The sequence below is a fragment of the Spinacia oleracea genome, chromosome 6 (assembly GCF_020520425.1).
Source record: "Spinacia oleracea cultivar Varoflay chromosome 6, BTI_SOV_V1, whole genome shotgun sequence".
Lineage (NCBI taxonomy): Eukaryota > Viridiplantae > Streptophyta > Magnoliopsida > Caryophyllales > Amaranthaceae > Spinacia > Spinacia oleracea.
In genome coordinates this window covers 127,171,080-127,193,621 of record NC_079492.1, presented here as the reverse complement: position 1 = coordinate 127,193,621, position 22,542 = coordinate 127,171,080, and the positions used below count along the sequence as shown (strand labels likewise).

The following is a 22,542-nucleotide window of genomic DNA, read 5'->3' as shown; positions in this document are numbered from 1 at the left end:
AAGGGCTAAAACCCATTAGTAGTAGCATATCAATCATACTACAATCCAAGCAAGTGGGTATAGACTATAGTACATGGCCAACTTAATTCCAGCCAACCCCCAACTCAAAAGTTTCCCTCCACCTTTCAAATGACCATCTTTCAACAATCAAATGAATCACCCTTAAAATAGAAACATGAACTCCCCTAAAAAGAAAAACCGGTTATATTTACGGAGTATTATCCTTTTATAAAAAAAATATGGAAAGAATAAAAAATAGAATAAAAATTAGCTATAATAGGGGAAAAAATACACATGTGCAAAATTTAACATTAATACGGAGTGAGCCTTAATAATAGAAGAACGAAATAAATTTACTTAATATTAAATACTCCAAATACGTACCTAAATATCATCTTTTGACCTTTTCATCCGTTTCAACTTAATATTTAAACCTAAATATCTCCAAATACGTACGTTAAAGAAATATCAAAATTTGATATTGTTAAACTATACATTGAAACGAACAAAACAAGATCTCACATGAATATATTTTGAAGTACGTACTGGAAAAAAATTAGAAGATTCTCTTCAATTGTGAATAGTGACAAGATTCTAAAAGAGACTAATAATCAAGAACGGAGGGAGTAAGTTTTTTTTTTCTTTTATCCAACTTATATTTTTTGTCGAAATCTTAAACTCCAATAAGTACCAATCATTTTGTAATTCATATGAATATAAATTTTCTCTTATTTTCCAATAACCTATGTCACAACTTAAAATATTATTCTTAATAAGTCAGTGTGCAATAAAACAATTAAAATATGTTCAGTAAATTCGTGCGTTGCACGAGGCCTAACATAGTTTACAAAAACTGGAGAGCGTATAACAATCTATATACTAATATATTAAAAGGCGTTTAGGAAAACGTATATGTGTCACGTATACCCCTCCTTATACGCCACGTCACCACTAATAAGCATCACGGAATGTTATTGACAACCAAAAAAACATGTAGCAAGGATCAAACATCAAACCTCATGGATTAAAGTTTTATTTCTTACCATCTCAACTAGCTACAATATTTGTTATATTTTCCAATATAAATGTAAAATACAGTCTTTTAACAATGAGCACTTTTTTACAAAAAGTAAAATCCGGAGCAAAGCCAGGGCCACACACTAGTTCATATATTAATAACCGTGTAAATCAAATCTATATATCTATCTATCTATTTATATACTCCACGTAGTAATGTTATTAAATCTCTAAGACAATGTATGATATATCTCCACGTGTCACAATTACTTGGCAAATGACATGACGCCATGTCATGCACACACAAAAGAAATATAACACTCACAAAAATTTGTTGGTGTATATGTTTGAACCCACAATCTTTACTAATTTCATTGTTGTCAAGTTTTAACCACCACCCAAATTCATCAAGTTATGACTCTAAATCAATCAAAATATAATTTTTAAATCATTGTTAAAACTTTAATACCCAATATTTGAGTAACCGAAGTATTTTGAAAGTTATTCAAATCCCACATAAAGTTGTTAAAAATATGTAACAAAAAATTAGGAAAAAGCACCTTGTACTTTTTAGCTTACCAAATATGTTTCCACTTTAAACCAAAAATCTTTGTAATCCAATAAACAATTTGTAATTTATGAAATTTCTTATAAGGTACTGTATATAAGTGAAATAAAAAAAAAGTCAAGTTTTATACAAATCAAGTAAATTATTCAAAAAGTTTGTTAACAAGTTTTAGTTTTTAAACAATATATTTCTCCCGTTCTTATTAGATGACACATTTCTCTAGTCATGTTTGCCAAAGTATATTTTTAGCATTAATAACTTTAATTATGTAAAATAAAATTATAAATTGTGATATTTGAAAATATTTATCAAAATGAATTTAACAAGATCTCACATGATGATTTATGAATAGTGTTAATGTTAAATTGTGTCAACTAAATAAAAACGGAGGAAGTACTTCATACTTAATATACAAAGTAATGAAGAATATGCCAGTGAAGTTTTTTTTAAAAATAATTTCAAGATATATGTAACTATTTGGTGGGGCATCGCCCGACACAATAAGAGTCGTTACAACTAAAACTACACGGATAAAAAATGGGAAATGATTTTGGCACACAAAAAAATTGATTTGACGCATTCCTCTTTACTCACAAAGGGTGTGCAAAAATCAATTTTTTCGTGTGTCAAAATCAACATCCATAATATACCCCGTATAATAAAAGAGAATGGGTCGTCTGAGTCTGTGGTAAACGAAAAACGGAGGAAGTACTTCGTAAATAATGTAATACACTTTACATAATATGTTAGTGAAGCTTTTTAAAAAAAAATAATTTCAAAATAACTATTTGGGGATCACCCTTTAAATATAAGGATAAAATGCGAGAAATGATTTTGATACACCAAAAAAAAAAAAAAAAATGACACACCTAACTCTTTAGCCTTTACTCATAAAAATATGCCAAAATCAAAATAATTTTTTGATGTGCTAAAATCAACCTCCATTAACAAAAAAACCGTATAGAGAAAGGGGTTGTCCGGGTCGGTGCTAAAATGAAAAATGAATCTGACGGTTCATGATGGCTGACGCAAACCCAACGGTAACAAAATCTCCTGAAAACAATTCCCAACTTTGTACTCCGTATTTTACAAAACCAGTCTTCAAAATTCAAATTTCAGTGGCACCACCTGTAAATACCAGCCAAAACCAACCCTGATTTCACACCTAAAAATAATTGCAAAATCCTGGAAATTCTGCCCTCTTTCATTTCAACCGTACTCGTATATAAACCCCCTCGACTTTCCCCTTTCTTCATTTCAACATTCTTTCTCCCCCAATTCTCCCACCCTCAAAAAACCCTTGCTTCTATTTTTTGATCGATACACCAAACAAATATCGGCGATCGTCGATTATTTTCTCTCTCTTAGGGTTAGGGTTTTTTGTGTTTTGTTCTTTTCGATTGATCGGAGAAGATGTCTTTGAGGCCGAATGCGAGGACTGAGGTCCGCCGTAGCAGGTACAAGGTAGCGGTTGATGCGGAGGAGGGAAGGCGGCGTAGGGAGGATAATATGGTTGAGATTCGTAAGAATCGTCGGGAAGAGAATTTGCAGAAGAAGCGTCGTGAAGGTTTTCAATCTGCTACTTCTCAGCAATTGCCTTCTGCTGCTCCTTTTGACAAGAAGGTATATAATATAGAACTATTTCTTTCTCTTCAATTTTATGGTTGATTGATTGTACTATTGTAGTTTGATATATTTGATGATAGAGTAGGGTTTTTGTTTTGATTTGGTATGACGTATAATTAGGTATTAGTTCAATGATGATTGTATTAATGTATTGTGATACTTTGTGAGGTTTTTATATGTTGTGACTATTTATTGGATTAACAGATTGAAAGTCTGCCACAAATGGTTGCTGGTGTTTGTTCAGATGATGGAAATGCTCAACTTGAAGCTACTACTCATTTCCGCAAGCTGCTTTCAATAGGTAGTTATCTAATGTTCTCTATTTGTATTCAACTCTGGGAATATGTGTATAAGCCATCTTATTTTGTGTATAGTTTGGTAACTGGTAGAGAAATACTTGTACAGTTCCTCAATGAATGAACATCGCCTTTTTGTGCTTTAATTAGGCGAAAAGCTTGTAGAAATGTAATTGTATATTTCTGAATTCAAATACATTGGGTGGTAATATCACTTGTATTTGTGTCAAACCTCACACCCAATTAAGTATAGTTGTGAAACTCAGTTGGAATTACATAGTTAATGAGAATACATGGATTTGAATTTTTTTGAGTTGAATACAACATTTTCTTCAATTGTTTATGAAGCTTATATGATCTGTATTGACTGCGATTTATAAAACCCTTGCTTTGTTTTATTTTTTGATCCTGGATTTACAAGACTCAGTAAATGCCAGTTCTCCTTACAGACTTCCATGTGATTGTTTTGCAGAGCGTAACCCTCCCATTGAAGAGGTTGTTCAATCAGGAGTTGTTCCTCGTCTTGTTGAGTTTTTGGGCAGAGATGATTACCCACAGCTTCAGGTTTGTTTTAGTGAAAGCAGTGCAATCTTTTAGTATGAAAATAAATTTTAAAATGTGTTTTTAGCTACAAATGTGTGTCTGTAGTGCCACCTCTATCTGACACAAACACAATGGATTTTTGCAGTTTGAGGCTGCTTGGGCCCTTACAAATATTGCGTCTGGCACATCAGATAACACCAAAGTTGTCATTGATCACGGTGCTGTTCCAGTTTTTGTGAAGCTTCTCGGTTCACCAAGTGATGATGTTCGTGAACAGGTCTGTATTATTGATGCTTAAGCCTTGAACACATGCATATCGACATATATTTAATTTGGATGTTGAAGAAGTCTATTATATCCCAGATTAGGGATTGAGTCTTGCTGTTTCCAGGGTGAGGGGGGACATCTGGGCAGAAAGGCCCATGCAAATATAACTTTGGCCCATCCATGTGGTTCCAGTTCATAATTATTTTTTGTCTGGATTTTGATGCTCCATTAATCATACATTTTAAAATTTTAAAGCAAATTCTATATAAAGACAATTGTACTAAGAGCATCTCTAATGGTAAGCTAATTTGACAATTAGCTTACATGAGATTTAAAGCTATTTCATTGTTTAGCTAATTTGTTCTCCAATGACTAGCTACTAGCTTACTATTTAAATTTGTCTCACATATCCCACTTGTCAATTAATTATATGGCAACTTTTGAAGCTAATTGTCAAGCAAATTAGCTTGTTTAAGCTAATTAGCTTGACCAAGCTAATTTACTATTTTCACTCCAATGGTGTAGCTACTAGCTTGAAACTTTTATAAATTTCAAGCTAGTCCCTAGCTACAACCATTGGAGATGCTCTAAGTAAACAGAAAAAATCAACCCACAGTATGCCAAGGTTTTGCTTATTGTAGTCAGCTTTTTGATAAATATTTATAGCTTGAAGACTTTCTGGGCCTAATTGGCAGGAATCTAGCTTGCCCGAGACTTTCTTTCTGCTCTTCTAGCAATGTTGAGTAAACAGTTTCCATTTCCAACAGTATCTAACATTTTTATGGGCTAAAAAAACTGTTTCCTTTAACTCTAGGCTGTTTGGGCTTTGGGGAATATTGCTGGTGATTCACCAAAATGTCGGGATTTGGTCCTTGCCCATGGTGCCCTTATGCCACTGATGGCTCAATTCAACGAGAATGCCAAATTATCTATGTTGCGAAATGCTACATGGACCTTGTCAAACTTCTGCAGAGGCAAGCCTCAACCATCATTTGACCAGGTTACTCTCTTTAATTTGTAAGATAATACTTTGGAAGTTTGCATGCTTTAAGGTTCTGTTGTACACTTGTAGCTGACGTTTTTCCCATATGTATATTTTATTTTCCAGACAAAGCCTGCTCTTCCCACTCTTGAGAGGCTTATTCATTCAAATGACGATGAAATCCTTACGGATGCTTGTTGGGCATTGTCATATCTATCTGATGGTACCAATGACAAGATCCAAGCTGTTATCGAAGCTGGTGTCTGCCCCAGACTTGTGGAGCTTTTACTGTGAGTATTTTTTTCCGTATCTTGATGTGCTCAATTTCAGATCTTTGTTCTCCATATAACAATGCCATTCTTGATGTGCTCAATTTCAGTTTGTTATCCCCCATATAATAATGCCATTCTTTTGCAGTCATGCTTCACCATCTGTGCTCATTCCTGCACTTCGTACTGTTGGAAATATTGTTACCGGTGATGACATGCAGACTCAGGTTGGTCCTGTATCTAAGAATCGTGTGTGAAGTGTTGACTTGGGTGTATCTGGATAAAATTTCCAATATGTATGTATGTATGTTTCTGTGTGTAGACAATAACTTGCAGCATACCCTTTTTCATAAATATAATTCATAACACAGTCTTGGATGGACAGAGATCGTATTGGGATTATTGCGATGCTATCCCAAGAGTGAGGAACTGTAGAAGATACTTTTTCTTTGTGGTTTTCTGAATAAGTTGCATATTTGATGCCTTCGATGGAGTTAGAAGAAATAGGTGTTTGGAGTTTTTTCTCATAGATGGCTAGTCTGCTATTTATTTCCTAACTGTATACTGGTCATTTTGTGCCTTACAAATCTGATGTCTGTTTCCAATCAAGTTTTGTGTTGTACTATTTGTAGTAAGTGCAATAGTCAAGCTTGAGTTAATGATAAAATATATTGCTGAGCAAATAGAACATAATTAGCTGTAGCTTTTACAGGGGTGCATTACCTTTTTCTTGACTGAAATTAATTTTTACTTTGCGCTAGCATTACACTCTTTGTAAAGTTTTGATTTTTCGTTACAACACTGAGGCTATAATACCAAACTGGAAGATGTTTCTATCTGTCCAATCACATATTTTGTGTACTAGAAAGTTAAATGAAGCACGGTGGACTATGTCTCTTGTTTTATTGGTCTTTCCTCCATTTCTCACATCTCTTTCTATGTTCTGCAGTGCATTATTGATCATCGGGCTCTTCCATGTCTTCTCAACTTGCTGAACCAAACTTACAAGAAGAGTATAAAGAAAGAAGCTTGTTGGACCATTTCCAACATCACTGCTGGAACTAAGGAGCAAATACAGGTAAGCAATGATCTTTATTTGTCTTCTTCAGGTTTTTACAAGTCACTTTTTGGTTTTGTGCTTTGGAGATGATGCTTACTAATAATCTTTCTTTCCTAAATGCAGTTTGTTGTCGATGCTGGTATTATTTCTCCTCTTGTCAATCTTCTCCAAAATGCTGAGTTTGATATCAAGAAGGAGGCTGCTTGGGCTATTTCAAATGCTACTTCTGGAGGATCCCCTGATCAAATAAAGTATGCCTACATAATCTAATTTGTCATAGTTTTGCTCGTTCTTCTACATGTTTGAATGGGGTAGCTCAGGTTATTTCTGTGATGCAGATATTTGGTGAGCCAGGGATGCATCAAGCCACTGTGTGATCTATTAGTTTGCCCTGATCCTAGGATTGTCACTGTTTGCTTGGAAGGTCTTGAGAACATATTGAAGATTGGGGAAGCTGAGAAGAATCAGGGTACAACCGAAGGTGTGAATATTTATGCTCAGATGATAGAGGATGCTGAAGGTCTAGATAAGATAGAAAACCTGCAGAGTCATGACAACAATGAGATTTATGAGAAGTCAGTCAAGATTCTTGAGACCTATTGGATTGATGATGATGATGAAGCACTGCCTTCTGCTGAGGGGGCTCAAAATGGGTTCGAGTTTGGTGGAAATGACCTAACTGTTCCACAGGGAGGATTCAAGTTTGGTTAAAGGTATGAACTGCATTTCTGTTTTATTGCTTGATTTTTATGTCATCTGTGATATGTGTGATTTATTGTATGTTCTCACAAACTTGAGAAATTTCAATGGGATGCTACTGTCTTCAGTTTTCTTGCTGCTTGAAACATGAGTGATATATCTATTCTAAAGGCTTGTGTTCGTTTGGGATTAAAAATGTTCTTCTGGGGGCAGGGCAGGTTGAAATTTATTTGTAATCATATTTAACAGAATTCATATATTGAATAATTTTTGGCAAATAAATGGAAGAAGTTAGTTTTGGGTTCGCGAAGTGGATGTTGGAGAACACAATGACAGAGATATGGATTTGAATTTTGAGATTCAAGTGCAGTTCTTGTTCTGTAGATGTAATTTAACAGTAATGTGAAATGGAGTATTAACTCCAGAAGTTTAGCAAAAGTAACTTTCTGTTTCAATCTTTGTCCTTTGAAATGTTTCTGTCAGCATAACCTGGCCCTGTATTTGACATGTTAGTATAAACTTGCAGGATTCAGTTCAGTGGTTGATTGAAGTCCCTAGTTTGAGGGTTGATATATTGCGAGTATATCCAGATTGTTGTCGGTCCAGTCCGGTCCAGTCCAGCCAACCATTTTGAGGTGCTCGCTAAGCACTTCAACATTTGTGGCGCACACTATCGTCAATGGGTCCTCTTGGAAGTTATCTTTTGCAGTGTCCTGGTCAAAAGTCGATTCAACACAAGCGGGTAGTCATGCAGCTATACACATTAAGCGCATTTTTTTTTTGGAGTCAATTATATATTTAGGCTGCATAATAAGGGTTTTCCATCTCTATTTACACTATGGGTATATGATGTATTTGGTCTTTTATCAGATGGGAAGCCCTCTTCTTGAGGGCCTACCCTAATTCATGCTTATCAAGGCAGAAATATTTGTCGAGTCTGTTTAGAAGTCCGGTTTTAGGTCAGTCATATAACGTCCAGTTTTGAGTTGTCTTGATAATATTTCAATTCTATTATTTGATTGTTAATAATTCAATTTTTGTTCCTGTCAATATAAGGACCATATTGTTGACGCCCTTGAGCACCATTTACAAATATTATGGCAATTTACTCTGTAACAGCGAAGCTAATTGTTGAATTCGACGTGCCTTGCATATGTTGATATGCTCCTGAATGTTTCCCATACAACGCTGATACAAGTCATCTGAGAATGACATACATATTATACTAGTATGCCTCGTGGTGCTGAAGTTATGGTGAACTGGTTATTGTATTGACAATTAATATCTTCATGTGAGCAGGATAATTTTTAACAATCGAAAAGATTCAATGCTGATTTGTTTAACTTAAACAAATTCGTAGGAACGGTTATGCACAGATGATATACTTCCAAGTAACCAACGTGCTAACTGTCACTTCTCAAAAAGACGATGTTGCCCATGAACTTGAATGAACGGGGGCTATCTCTCCAAGGGCATTTTCGTAAGATATGTCTAATCAGTTCTGTTGGAAGTTTTGAGTTAGTTTTAAGTTTTAGTTTTTTATAGTGGAGCGTAAAAGAAGAGTCATGACAACTTGCGTAGCTTCCGGGAAAATGAAAATGTTTATGAGTACAATTTGTCCCTCTCTCATTCTTTGCCTATAAATGGTTGCTATTTATTTGCAACATTAGTAAAAACTCTGTAGGCATTATTCAAACCAGACTTTTTCCCTTTAGACATTTTCTTTCTATATTGAGTCCAAGTAAAGAAGATGAGAGACAAACAACTTTGTGATGAAGGAGAGAGCTCAGAGGGGGACGAATCAACGGAGTTTTGCTGGTGGCGAACATGTGCCACCCCCGAAGAGATGAGCAGCTTGAAAGTTACTTGCATCTCTGACGTGGGGAGTTTGACTCCAAGACTTAAGGTGATGAGAGAAATGGAGAGGCTAACAATGGTAGCATCTGAAGGACTAGATGATCTTCGACACAGACTCGTGTCTTACCGAGCTGGGGATCTGTGGGTGCCCATGGGTGGAGTCAAGAAGGAAGACATGGAGATTCCTTCCACCATTACTATTCTGTTGGTGGGTTTTGCTGCAGGTGGGAAGAGTTCTTTGGTCAACCTTATGTATAGTGTGCTTGGAAGAGCTGGGATCATACCCTTCGCTCAGACATCAGGTTTGACATTTTTGTACAACTTAATTTGAGTTATGTTTTTACTTTGTGAGTTTAATATTTTTGTCATCTTTAATACAGGAAGCTCTGTAAATTCGGAATCAACTACGATGTTTTTAGAGGAGCACAACGTTTTGAGATCAGTGAGGTCAGGATTCTGTGTGTTTGATTCAAGGGGATTCGGCTACAATGATCGAGAAGACGAGAGTCTCATGGAGCTGTCTCAGTGGACCTCTGAAGGAGTCAAACACAATCAACCATGCTGCAGATTAAGCGATGAGTCTCGGAATGTTAACATTGGATCAACATCAACATCAACATCCAGAAAGTTCTCAAAGAGGCAAGTCAACTGTGCAATGGTGGTTGCTAACATGGCTGATCTTTATGATCAGTTAAAAACTGGTGATTCTAAACCTTTGGAGGCAACCAGAGAAGTGTTTTGCCAACCGGATTTGAAAAGAGGCAGTAAGTTTTTTTTAATTATTCTTTAATTCCCTTTGAATTTGGTGTTTTTTCTTTTTTGGCAAGCAATAATCAAAAAAGTATGTATGCTTATATCAAAATTTGAACAATTTACAACCTAAATCAGGCATAGAAGTGGGAGGAACCTTCTAGGAAGGACCCTCCCAACTTTAACCCAAGAAGAGACTATGCAGGCTAAACTAAGCCTAAAACAAACTATTTAAAACTAGTTACAAATTGTGAAACCAATCTTTATCCATTGTACTTACGTACACTCCCTCCTACAAGGCTCTTAACTCTATTTGAGTGACTTTCAGATCTCAAAATGCGGTCTTTCTTACTCTCAATATGTGATAAACTAGCCCTTTCTCTTTCTGTTTTTTTTTTTTTTTTTTCATTTTAATCCATTCTTCCTCATTTATTGGATAAAAGTATCATGTTTTTGTGTTGCTTAATACTCCGTACTTGTAGTTCTATAAATGAGATTCGTCGTAGACACCATGATTTAGTGACTAGAAAGTTTGTCCCATCGTTGAAACTTGAAACCCGACTAGAAAGTTTGTCTCCCTTTATCATGGTGCCCATCTTATACGCAAGTGTAAAGTTAGGTTCACTTAGATTATTAGCAAATATGGATGAAAAATCTGAGGTGTAATATACCAATTACCACCTAGGTACTTATGATGAAAATTGTACATCCTGATTGATCTATATATAATGTTTAAAAGGACTTTTTCATTCTAACATTATCTTAAAAGTACACTTTTTTCTTTTTTTATAGTCGATCTGTTTTGACTTTTTACACTATTCACATAATTCATTTTGACCCTATTTTATTTCTAGTATATAAAAATAAATGTTAGTATATAATATATGGTTGGCTTCATCTTAATATATATTTTCAAAATATAATATTTTTACAAGTTTTTATAGTATGTAGTTACAGAAATTGGTGGTCAAAGTTGTGGATTGACAAGCGTGTCCGATCAAAACAGGTCAAGTATTAAGGAACGGAGGGAGTATATTATTAAACTGTTAATAATATAACAGTTTATTTTATTTTTGTATATGCATTTCGACGTGTGTCCGTGTCCGTGTCCTATCTAATTTTGAGAATGGTGTTTTCATGTTTCCTTGTTTGTCCTTTTCGTTTCTGGTTTCGGTTTCCATGTTTCAAATATTGCTCTAGTGTTTAATTAGATTTTTTCAGAAGGTGTAAATTAAATAGGGAAACACTTAGATCTTACACTCTTGAATCGTGATAGTGATCGAGCTGCATATCATGCTCATAAAATAACATATTCTATACTAAAACGGAGTTCACTAAATCGTTTTTCTCTCCTAAATTTCCCTAGTAAACTCGTTAAGTAAGCTAAGTAAATTACTGCATTATATTGGGATTATAAGTGGGGTCTTATTGCATAATAAAATATTTATAAAACATGGATTTTTTAATGAAAATGTTTGATTTATTTATTCATTATTGTATTAGTAATAACTTTAACAAATAAGTTTTCATACTTTTAATATACGAAGTATATATTAATTTTAAAAATCGATCATGGCTCAGGGATCACCTAACACAGTAAACCTAATGAAAAGAACATAAATTTGTGATAAGAGTTTTTACTTTTAGCTATGTGTTCCTTTAGTTTGAATTCTATGTACATATATACGGGAGGAGATGCTGATATCATGCTCTCACGTATAGTATCTAATTTATGTTACTGAAGAACGTACAGTTGAATTTCGATCTGTACGAAGAAAATGAATTGTTCATATAAGCTAATGATGGATGCATTGGCTTTTGTTTGTGTAGATCAAAACCCAATATTAGTACTGACTCATGGTGACAAACTATCAGCTGAGGAACGGATTGACGGGCGTGTTAAAATTTGTCAATTTTTGGGAATTTCCGAAACAAGTGGAGTATATGACATTGTTTGCCTGACCGAGTGTGGAGTCCTAGCTGAAGAATGTGACCCAGTAACAGCATATGCCCTTACTGAGGCTGTTTACAGGGCACTGCTCATATCCGACATGAGCCATCTTCCTAAGAAGAACTTCAAAGATAGAACAGTCTCTGTGTTTTCATGGCTGTTATGCATGATTGGTACTTTCTTTGCTTTACTTGCTCGTCTTTTCTCTGGTCCTAATCAAAAGTATCGCAAATTCAAATAATCTTCTTAGTGGGGACTAACTCAGCTCGATCGCTGGATTGGAGTTCCAGTTGGAGTTGTGCATGCATGTTTGTTCTTTTTTATTATATACTAGAGCCCTAGAGTGTGGATAACAAACTGAGTCATCCTTGAATTCGGATGAAATAACAGCTTCAAGACGACATATTAATTTGTATGTATAAATCGTGCTTAACACATCTTGTTTATTGCCATTATTTTGGCAATCTAATACGAGGGATTACCTTGATCCATACGTTTTTATTTTACAAAAATGTATGCAAGCTTCTGTGAAAACAGATTATGATACTATAAACAAGCTGATTGATGTGGGTTTTGTCTTCTAAACATGAACCATATATATGCATTTTTTTTTTTTAGTGTCTATAACATTTGCGAATTTGTTGAACCCATGATATGACGGTGACTTGAGAATGAAGAAGAGTCCAATCATATAAAGTTGAAACTTGTTGATGATGACGGATGAAAGCAAATAGCATTTTCGTATGCTTTTGTCGATTGATTGAATCAAATTATGAGCCCTAAACTAGAAATTCACCAAAACTCGAAAGTCACTGTATAATAATGTAGTCAATCATTGAGGTGGGAAGAGAGTGTATCGTGCGTGCATACAAACAACATTACTACCCTGAAATCCTGAATGGGAAGAGAGTGTATCTACGCCTGTAGAATGTAGAGTACAGGTCTGGTCTTAATCTTGCATGGGAGATAGGAATCACATACTACCTCCGTTTCATAAAGTTCTTTACAGTCACTATTTGCACGGACTCCAATGCAATATTTAACTACTAATATATCCAATTTTATATGTGAAAAAATTATAAAAAATTGATATTCTGAAAATGAATAACGAAATCAATCTAATAAGATCTTACATGTAACATTTTGATGTATATAATAGTGGGAATTTACGGTCAAAGTTTCAATACTTTGGACACTTGTTCCAAAGCGTAAAGAACTTTCTGAAACGACGGACGTAGTACATGCTTAAATATGGACAAAATATAAAAAGTAAAACACGTATGAAGTAGTATTTATGTTGTTGCAAAAGGACTAGCTATGTCGTCCCAACAAAAACTAAGCTATCGCGTACTGTCTCATACGACTACAAATTAACCGTCCTGATTGAGCCACCGCAGCAAGTACTCGTATTTTTGTTGGATTGAACAACCGGGCCCTTGGCTAGCAAGCCTATGAATCCTATGATATTTGGAGTCTTTCACCAGGCCCTAAAATCATTATTGTCTTCATGTTTTAGGTGTGTAAATGATACAATGGTTTTCATAAATAAGTCATTATTGTTGTGTGAATGTGGTGGATATATACGTAAGTTACGTATGATTCACTGAATAAATGTTTTAAGGCATTATGAACACAACTGTAACGTAGAATGAACATGAATCCAATGTATGAACATAAATGCCTTTACTAATCGCATTACGGAGCAGTTCACACCTATTGCTAAGCTGCATACCAATCATTTCACTTTGCGCCGTGTAGATAGATAAAATCATAAAATCACGGCGATAACGGCCCATCATGTTTCTAACTCCATAGCTAGACCTGGCAAAACTGACCCGATCGGAATAATCCGATACATTACCCAATTTTGATCCGAAATGACAATCCAACCTAAGTTACCCGCAACCGATCCGAACCGAAGATCCGAAACCAATCCAAACAGATTATTATTATTATCCATAGTTCAAACTAAACAACATAAGTTTTTTAATTGTTTTTTATTATTGTTGTTGTTATTTTTTTTTTTTTTTGGTAAATAGTACAAATACATATCCAAAAACAATTGAGAACAAACGTCATACAAACAAGCCTCAAATATGCCAGCAGGCAGACGCAAACTCAAGAAACAAGCCCAACTGCAAGAAAGCAGAGGCAAACAGAGAAAAAGAAGCCTATACAACTCTAGACAACTTGTTCACATTATAACTCCTAGCATAAATAAGCGTTAGAATATGCCTTACTACTACATTAGCACTTTGGAGAACCTGCCTGAACTTTGAGAATTCCTTTCTTCCCATAACACATAAACATAGATAGACACAGCCATCCTGTACGTAAATATTGTGTGACACAGAATTGTTGTTATGATGCTCAATCCTTGGCATTTCATAAAACTAAGTTCCAACATTCCTTTGTAAACCAAGTCATCTCAGAATAGCCCCCCAAACCTCAACAGAAAAATCACACGAGTAGAAGAGATGATCAATTGTCTCACTCTTTGTTGCATAAAACACATATTGGATCACATTGCACTCCAATTTTGATCAGATTATCACACGTAGTCATGCGACCTAAAATTGCGAGCCAAACGATAAAGTTGCACTTAGGAGGAGCTTGATTATTGCAGAGAATCTTCTTCCGAGGCACCTTATGCATAGAACCTCTTATTTCTCTATATAAGAGACTAATAGAGAAGTTTGGTTGCTACTTGCTGAAGCATGTTTACATTACCAGTAGCATAGGATTTTGCATTGAAAATCTTCTTTACCACCCATGAGGCCTGATTTGGCACTGGCATGGTGGTAACATTTCTCCCTTTATATAGTATTCAAGGATCCATATTACCTAAAGTTTATCTTTCTTCTGAGAAATGTTCTAGAACAGGTTGCAGATAGCATCCTTGTTCCATACTTCAAGTGCAATAACATTTTGACCACCAACAGCTTTTGGAAGACAAATTCGATCCTAAGCTACTAGACCTCTTTTTGATATATTAGAGCTACCAGTCCACAGGAAAGTTCGATTCTACATGTTGTTTGTAACAATTTAATTACTTTCTTCGGCAAAAGAAAAACATGGCACCAATAAGTCTGTACTCCTGGTAACACGGAGTTAATAAGTTATAGTCTTCCAGCGTATGACAACAATTTTGATGTCCACCTATCGATTCTGGAAAGAATCTTCCTTATCAAAGGTTGGTGTTGGTTTACAGCATTGCCAGCATGCTGATCAGTCGTTCATTGTAAGCAATGCAGCCATACATCAGCACAACAACAACAGCAACAACCACATCAATGCTCTAAAGTCCAAGCAAGCTTCTAGAAGATTTCCTAACTGATTTCCCTTGAAATCAGGAGGTTGTTAGAGCTGCATATTTATGATTCATGTAATGATATCTTGTATGTAATCTGAGATGTACAAATCAAGCATTCCCATTGGTTTAAACACATCACTAGTTGTAGCTAACAAAGCTGTATATATACAGCTTGATCATTGTAATTCATTTTCATTATTCATCAATACAAACATTCTCTCTTTCTCTTAATCTTTTCTAAGACAGAATTCATCCTAGAAGGAGAATTCTGACATGGTATCAGAGCAAATCAATAGATCCTGCTCAAATTTTTCCGCAAAATCTCTTTCTATCCTCTGATTAATCAGCCAGCTTGATTCAGATTGTTTCAATCAGCTGATTTGCTTGATCAATCTCTTGAATTGTTCGAGGTTTTTTGTTTTAGTTTGATTCAAATTCTTGAAAATTTACTCAAGAATCTCAAAATTTCATTATGCCTGATCAAGAAGAACCTTCAATCAATCCTAATTCAGCTTACTACCTAAGCAACAATGATCTTAATGCATCCAAGTTAGTCAGCATCATCTTCGATGGAAAATGCTTTAATGACTGGAAAAGGTCTATGATGATAGCACTCTCAGCAAGAAACAAATTATGTTTTGTTGATGGAAGCCTCAACCAACCAGCTTCAAACTCTGCAAATTTCAGAATATGGAACAGGTGCAATGATTTGGTGATTTCCTGGATTTTAGCTTCATTAGAACCTTCTATTGCTAGAAGTGTGTTGTATCTTAAAACAGCTAGAGAGATATGGTTGGATTTAGGAGAAAGATTTTGTCAATCATCAGGACCACAACTTTTCTCAGTACAACAGAAGCTGTATGACTTGAATCAGGAAGATGATGAACAGATTTCAAGTTTTTTCACTAAGATTAAGTTGTTATGGGACCAACTTGATGGCCTAGATCCTTTACCATCTTGTGTTTGCACAGGTTGTAACTGCACTCTAACTCAGAAACTTCTGAAGTCTCAACAGGATCAAAGACTTATTCAATTCTTGATGAAATTGAATGAAAAGTATGATCATTCCAAAAGCACCATTCTGATGATGACACCTTTGCCAACAATATCAAGAGCTTATGGACTTCTTCTTCAAGAAGAGCAACAGAAAGAAGTCAACAGCAGTAGAAGTCATGGTTTGGAATCTACAATTTTTGCTGCCAGAAAATTCACTGAAAATAAAGCATACAAGCCACAATATACTTCATCTTTTGGTTCACAGAATCTGAGTGGAGGAAATACTTCAAGAAACTTCACTTACACAAGGAATAGCTTATACTGTGAACACTGCAAAATGAAAAACCACACAGTTGACAAGTGTTGGAAATTACATGGCTATCCTAAAGATTTTAAGGGAAAAGGAAAAAGAGTGGCAGCTGCTGCACACTTAGAAGAATTTGCTGAACAGGATGCAACAGGAAATGCAGAACAAGGCACTGTCCATGCAACTTTTACTCAAGAACAATATGATCAACTGATGAATTTTCTCAATAATCAGAAGGTTGCTAATCAAGCTGAACATAATGGCTCTAGTTCTCTTGGCTTAGCAACTAGCACTCATTTGAGAGGTACTTTATGTCTTTTGTCTAATTTCAAAACTAAGTGGATATTAGACAGTGGGGCAAGTGATCACATGTGCTCAGATTTGGCTATGTTCAGTAGTATTGAACCAGTAAATGATAAATTGCACACTATCACCATTCCTGATGGCACAGAACTCACAGTTACACATAAAGGAGAAGTTGATCTAGGCACTATCATTCTGAAAGGTGTACTGCATGTTCCAGGGTTTCAGTTCAATTTAATTTCTGTTTCCAAGCTGTGCTGTGATGATCAATGTTCAATATCATTTACAACTGATGAATGTTTTGCACAGGACCTTTCCAAGAACAAGCATACTCTGCTTGGTAGATTGGACAAAGGCCTATACAGTTTCAATAAAGATTTGCTAAAATCTGACAACAATTCAGTAATCAATAATCAAGCTCTCTCAACTGTGTCAGAAGTGGAAGAAGCAAAATTATGGCACCTTAGACTTGGACATATGTCATTTGGAAAAATAAAGAACATCAGAGGAGTTGATGTTAAAGGATGTTTAGCAGAGTGTTTTTGTCAGATATGCCCCTTAGCTAAACAGTCTAGATTTCCCTTTTCTGTAAGCAGCATTAAAACAGTTCAACCTTTTGAGTTGTTACATATAGATGTTTGGGGTCCCTACTCTGTGTATGATACTGCTAAATGTAATCAATTCCTCACCATTGTGGATGATTACACCAGGATGACCTGGACTCATTTAATGAGAAATAAGACTGATTCTGTCAAAATAATGCATGATTTTCTTTTGTATGTTGAGAATCAGTTTGGTTATACAGTTAAGCAAATCAGATCTGATAATGCTCTTGACTTAACTGAAGGAGATATGAGACTTCTGTTTTTAAAAAGAGGCATTGTTCATCAAAAGAGCTGTAGTTATACACCACAGCAAAATGGTGTTGTTGAAAGAAAACACAAACACCTTTTGGAGACTGCAAGGGCTCTTTCTTTTCAATCTAAACTCCCTGATAAATACTGGAGTGATTGTGTTCTCACTGCCACCTATTTGATAAATAGGATGCCATTGAAAAGTATTAATTTCATCACTCCTTATGAAAGATTGTTTCATAAACCACCTGATCTGTCTCATTTGAGGGTGTTTGGATGTTTATGTTTCATCAGCACTCCTACCATTCATAGGTCAAAGTTTGATCCTAGAGCAGTTCCATGTGTGTTGCTTGGTTATCCTCCACATCAAAAGGCTTATAAGGTCCTTAACCTTGTCACAAAGAAATTTGTTGTGACCAGAGACATTGTTTTTCATGAACATCACTTCCCTTTTCACTTTTCAACTACACCTGATCTAGCCTATTCTAATCAGTTTTTCTTACCTGTTGTTACTCCTTATACTTCAGAATTGTGTTCAACAGATATCTTTCAACCCCATTCACATACTTGTACTGATTCTCCTTCACAAACTCTTTCAGAAACCAATCACCAATCTTCTAGTACACCCTCATTTTCTACACCAGACACATATAATTCTGCCTCACCAACAAACCATATCTCACCAACACATAGTCCACCAGCACCAAGAAAATCCACTAGACCCTCCAAACCTCCATCTCACTTGAAAGATTTTGTTTGTCAAAAGCCTACCAGACACTGGTGCAATTTAGTTGCCTATGACAGTTTACCTATGCATCACAAAGTGTTAGTTGCTGCTCATATGGAGTTAATTGAACCAACTACTTATTCTGAAGCAGCAAAGAATTCTCAGTGGATTGAAGCTATGGACAAAGAAATCACAGCTCTCCAAAACAATAAAACATGGGATTTTGTTTTGCTTCCTAAAGGAAAGAAGGCAATTGGTTATAAGTGGGTCTACAGAATAAAGAAAAATGATGATGGATCAGTTGAAAGATATAAAGCTAGGTTGGTTGCTAAGGGTTTTACCCAAAAATATGGCATAGATTACCATGAAACTTTCTCTCCTGTGGTAAAAATGTCTACTGTCAGATGCTTGATTAGTCTTGCTGCTAGCAGAAACTGGAAATTGTTTCAGCTGGACATAAACAATGCTTTTCTCCATGGCACACTTGATGAAGAGGTTTACATGAAAGTGCCTGAAGGTGTGACAGCTCCTCCTGGTTTTGTTTGCAAACTTAATAAATCTCTATATGGTCTTAAGCAGGCATCAAGACAGTGGTTTGCTAGACTCCACCAAGAACTCAAGTCTCAAGGTTTTCACCAATCCAAGAATGACTATTCATTGTTCATTAAGAACACTTCATCAGATATCACTGTGGTTGCAGTTTATGTTGATGATATCATCATCACTGGGTCTAATGAATCTGTCATTACTGATCTAAAGAACCATCTTCACCATACTTTTAGCATCAAAGATCTTGGTGTTCTTAATTTCTTCCTTGGGATTGAAGTTAGTCATACAACTGAAGGATACATTCTCACACAGAAGAAGTATACCAAAGAGTTACTTCAAGATTGTGAGTTGGATATATCTAAGCCTGCTGTCACCCCCTTTCCACTCAATCTTAAGCTCTCTAATGAAGGTGAAGATTATCCCAATGCTGAACTCTACAGGTACTATGTAGGGAAACTGAATTTTTTAACTCATACTAGACCTGATATATCTTTTGCAGTTCAAACTCTCAGCCAATTCATGCATTCTCCCAAGTACCAGCATATTGATGCTCTCTCTCACACTCTTAGATATATTAATAGCACTGCTGGTCAAGGGAGGTCACAGGGTATGTTCTTCTTCTTGGCAACTCACCTATCAGTTGGAAATCCAAGAAGCAATCTACTATTTCTAAGAGTTCCTCTGAAGCTGAGTATAGAGCAATGTCTCATGCTGCTGGTGAAGTGACTTGGATCATTCGATTACTTGAAGAACTAGGTGTCACTGATCTCAAGCCAGTTGTTCTGCATTGTGACAATCAGTCTGCCATACACATAGCCACCAATCCAATCTTTCATGAAAGGACAAAACACATTGAAGTGGATTGTCATTTCACTAGGGATAAGGTATTGGATGGTTTACTCCAATTAAGTTATCTTCCCACTCAAAATCAGCTTGCTGATCTCTTCACTAAAGTCCTTCCTGGTGCTCAACACAGAAATCTATCTAGCAAACTAGGCATGGTTCATACCTTCCCTATGTCTAGTTTGAGGGGGGGTGTTTGTTTACAGCATTGCCAGCATGCTGATCAGTCGTTCATTGTAAGCAATGCAGCCATACATCAGCACAACAACAACAGCAACAACCACATCAATGCTCTAAAGTCCAAGCAAGCTTCTAGAAGATTTCCTAACTGATTTCCCTTGAAATCAGGAGGTTGTTAGAGCTGCATATTTATGATTCATGTAATGATATCTTGTATGTAATCTGAGATGTACAAATCAAGCATTCCCATTGGTTTAAACACATCACTAGTTGTAGCTAACAAAGCTGTATATATACAGCTTGATCATTGTAATTCATTTTCATTATTCATCAATACAAACATTCTCTCTTTCTCTTAATCTTTTCTAAGACAGAATTCATCCTAGAAGGAGAATTCTGACAGTTGGCATTGCATCACAGTTAGCTTCCTCGTAGAAAGGGGAATGTCAAGATAGTTAAACGGAAGGTCACCTCTCGTAACTTGAAGTTTTGACAGAATCAGCTATTGTCTCCGGGAACACCTCCAAAGTAGATGACACTCTTTGCTAAGTTAGCTTGTAAACCAAAAGCAATAGAGGATTTTGGTAAAATCATTAAACAATAGCTTAACAAAAGAAAAATTACCTCTTGACAAAAGTAACAAGTCATCCGCAAAAATATGTGGGTTAAGTTCAACATTTTGCACCTAGGATGAAAATGGAAACTAGGATTATTTCTCAAGCCTAGTAGACACCTATTTAGATACTCCATGTACAACACGAACATAAAAGGTGAAACAGGGTCACCTTGCCTCAAGCCTTTTTCCCCCCCTCGAACGGAAAGGTCATCTCCCCATTAACATTAAAAGAGTACGAAATTGTAGTCAAACATGCCATAATCCACATGACAAACTTGTGAGGGGGGCCTAATTCTAACAGCAGATGCTTGATAAACGACCATTCAACCGAGTCGTAAGCTTTTTGTAAATCTATCTTGATCATACATCTAAGAGAAATGTTCTCCCACCATAACCTTTTTAGGTTATGAATAATACAACAATATAATTCATGCGGAAAAACCATAAGACCAGAATCCAAATTAATTGCCACATAGCCAATTAGCATAATTTAGGTGACATACAATGTGATGCGTGCCTTCCCTATCTTCTCCCGAACCAAACAAGAACAAGTCTTTAGAGCCCCAAACGTTGCCCCTCCGTAGAAAGTCCACAGCACGTTCAGATCCGCCTTAGGTTTAACTAACTAGGATTTTACTTAAAGGTTTATGTATTCGGTTAGGCTTGTATTATGTTCTCCCTTGAACACAATGGGAATAAAGAATATGATTTCAATTCAATTGATGTGTATAATTATGAGGGCCTAGCCTCATATTTATAGTGTAGGAAATAAGGAATTTGAGTCTTACTAGGAATAGAATTACCAACCCTAATAGGATTGAAATTCTTATTCAATTAGAATTGCAACATTAATTAAACTCTTAATTATTTGAATTCTAGTAAGACTAGGAATACATAATCCAAGGTTACTTGGGAATTAAGCAATCGTATATTTCTTGGAGCCCAAGACGAAACAACCCAAAGCAGCCACAACGGGCCACGTTGTTGTGCGTGCGGCCTCGGCCCAGTGCGTTGTGGCCCTCGCCTCGGCAGGCCTGCAGTCGTGCTTGCTGGCTGGGCGCGGCCCATGAGCTGTTGCCTTGCCGCATGCTTGGCGCGGCCCATGGCTGCCGCCTTGCTCGAAGCTTGTCGCGGCCCATGGCTGCTGCCTTGCTCGTAGCTTGGCGCGGCCCATGAGTTGTTGCCTTGCTTGTAGCTTGGCGCGGCCCATGGCGTTGCTGCCTTGCTCGCAGGGCGCGGCCCATGGTGCTGCCTTGCTTGTCGAGCGATGGCCCTGTTTGGCAATTGGCTGTTGGCTGTTGGCTGTCGGCTGTTTTACTTGGCTGGTTTGACTGGCTGTTCAAGTTGGCTGCTTTTGTTGGCTGTTTGACTATGGATTGGTTACAAATATGTTTGGTAAAATCAGTTGTTGGCTGTTGGCTGTAGCTATGTAAAATGACATTTAAGGACATTTAATGTCTTTTATTCATTTTTCAATACATACTGTGTATTGTGTACGGAGTAAAACGTAATTACAAATAAATAAAATATAAATTAAACATAAATTACTTTATGCAATATTATTAATAAATTATTATTTTAATTAATAATTACGGAGTAATAATTAATAACTAATAATAAATAATCAATGATTAATGATTAATAATTAATAATTAATAAATAATAATTAAATTAATAATAATTATTAATTATTAATTATTAATTAATCATTAATAATAAATGATTAATTATTAATTAATTATTCACTTTTAGTTAATATTCATTAATTAATACTCCGTAATTATTAACTTTTAATTATTAATTATTAATTATTAATTATTAATTATTAATTATTAATTATTAATTATTAACTATTAACTATTAATTATTAATTATTAATTATTAATTATTAATTATTAATTATTAATTATTAATTATTAATTATTAATTATTAATTATTAATTATTAATTATTAATTATTAATTATTAA

General features: G+C 35.6%; 2 protein-coding genes across 2 annotated transcripts; both read left to right on the top strand.

Moving 5' to 3' along the window:
- Nucleotides 1–2,838: 2,838 nt before the first annotated feature.
- Nucleotides 2,839–8,397, top strand: LOC110794421 (importin subunit alpha). Its single transcript, XM_021999401.2, has 11 exons — nucleotides 2,839–3,208; nucleotides 3,416–3,512; nucleotides 3,980–4,071; nucleotides 4,196–4,327; nucleotides 5,132–5,317; nucleotides 5,426–5,589; nucleotides 5,717–5,795; nucleotides 6,518–6,646; nucleotides 6,752–6,879; nucleotides 6,967–7,341; nucleotides 7,854–8,397. The coding sequence occupies exons 1-10, from the start codon at nucleotides 2,999–3,001 to the stop codon at nucleotides 7,337–7,339; spliced, it is 1,590 nt and encodes a 529-aa protein (XP_021855093.1). The 5' UTR covers nucleotides 2,839–2,998; the 3' UTR covers nucleotides 7,340–7,341; nucleotides 7,854–8,397.
- Nucleotides 8,398–8,921: 524 nt separating this feature from the next.
- On the top strand, nucleotides 8,922–12,378 carry LOC110794422 (uncharacterized). The gene is made up of 3 exons (XM_021999402.2): nucleotides 8,922–9,486; nucleotides 9,565–9,948; nucleotides 11,765–12,378. The coding sequence occupies exons 1-3, from the start codon at nucleotides 9,078–9,080 to the stop codon at nucleotides 12,124–12,126; spliced, it is 1,155 nt and encodes a 384-aa protein (XP_021855094.1). The 5' UTR covers nucleotides 8,922–9,077; the 3' UTR covers nucleotides 12,127–12,378.
- Nucleotides 12,379–22,542: the final 10,164 nt, after the last annotated feature.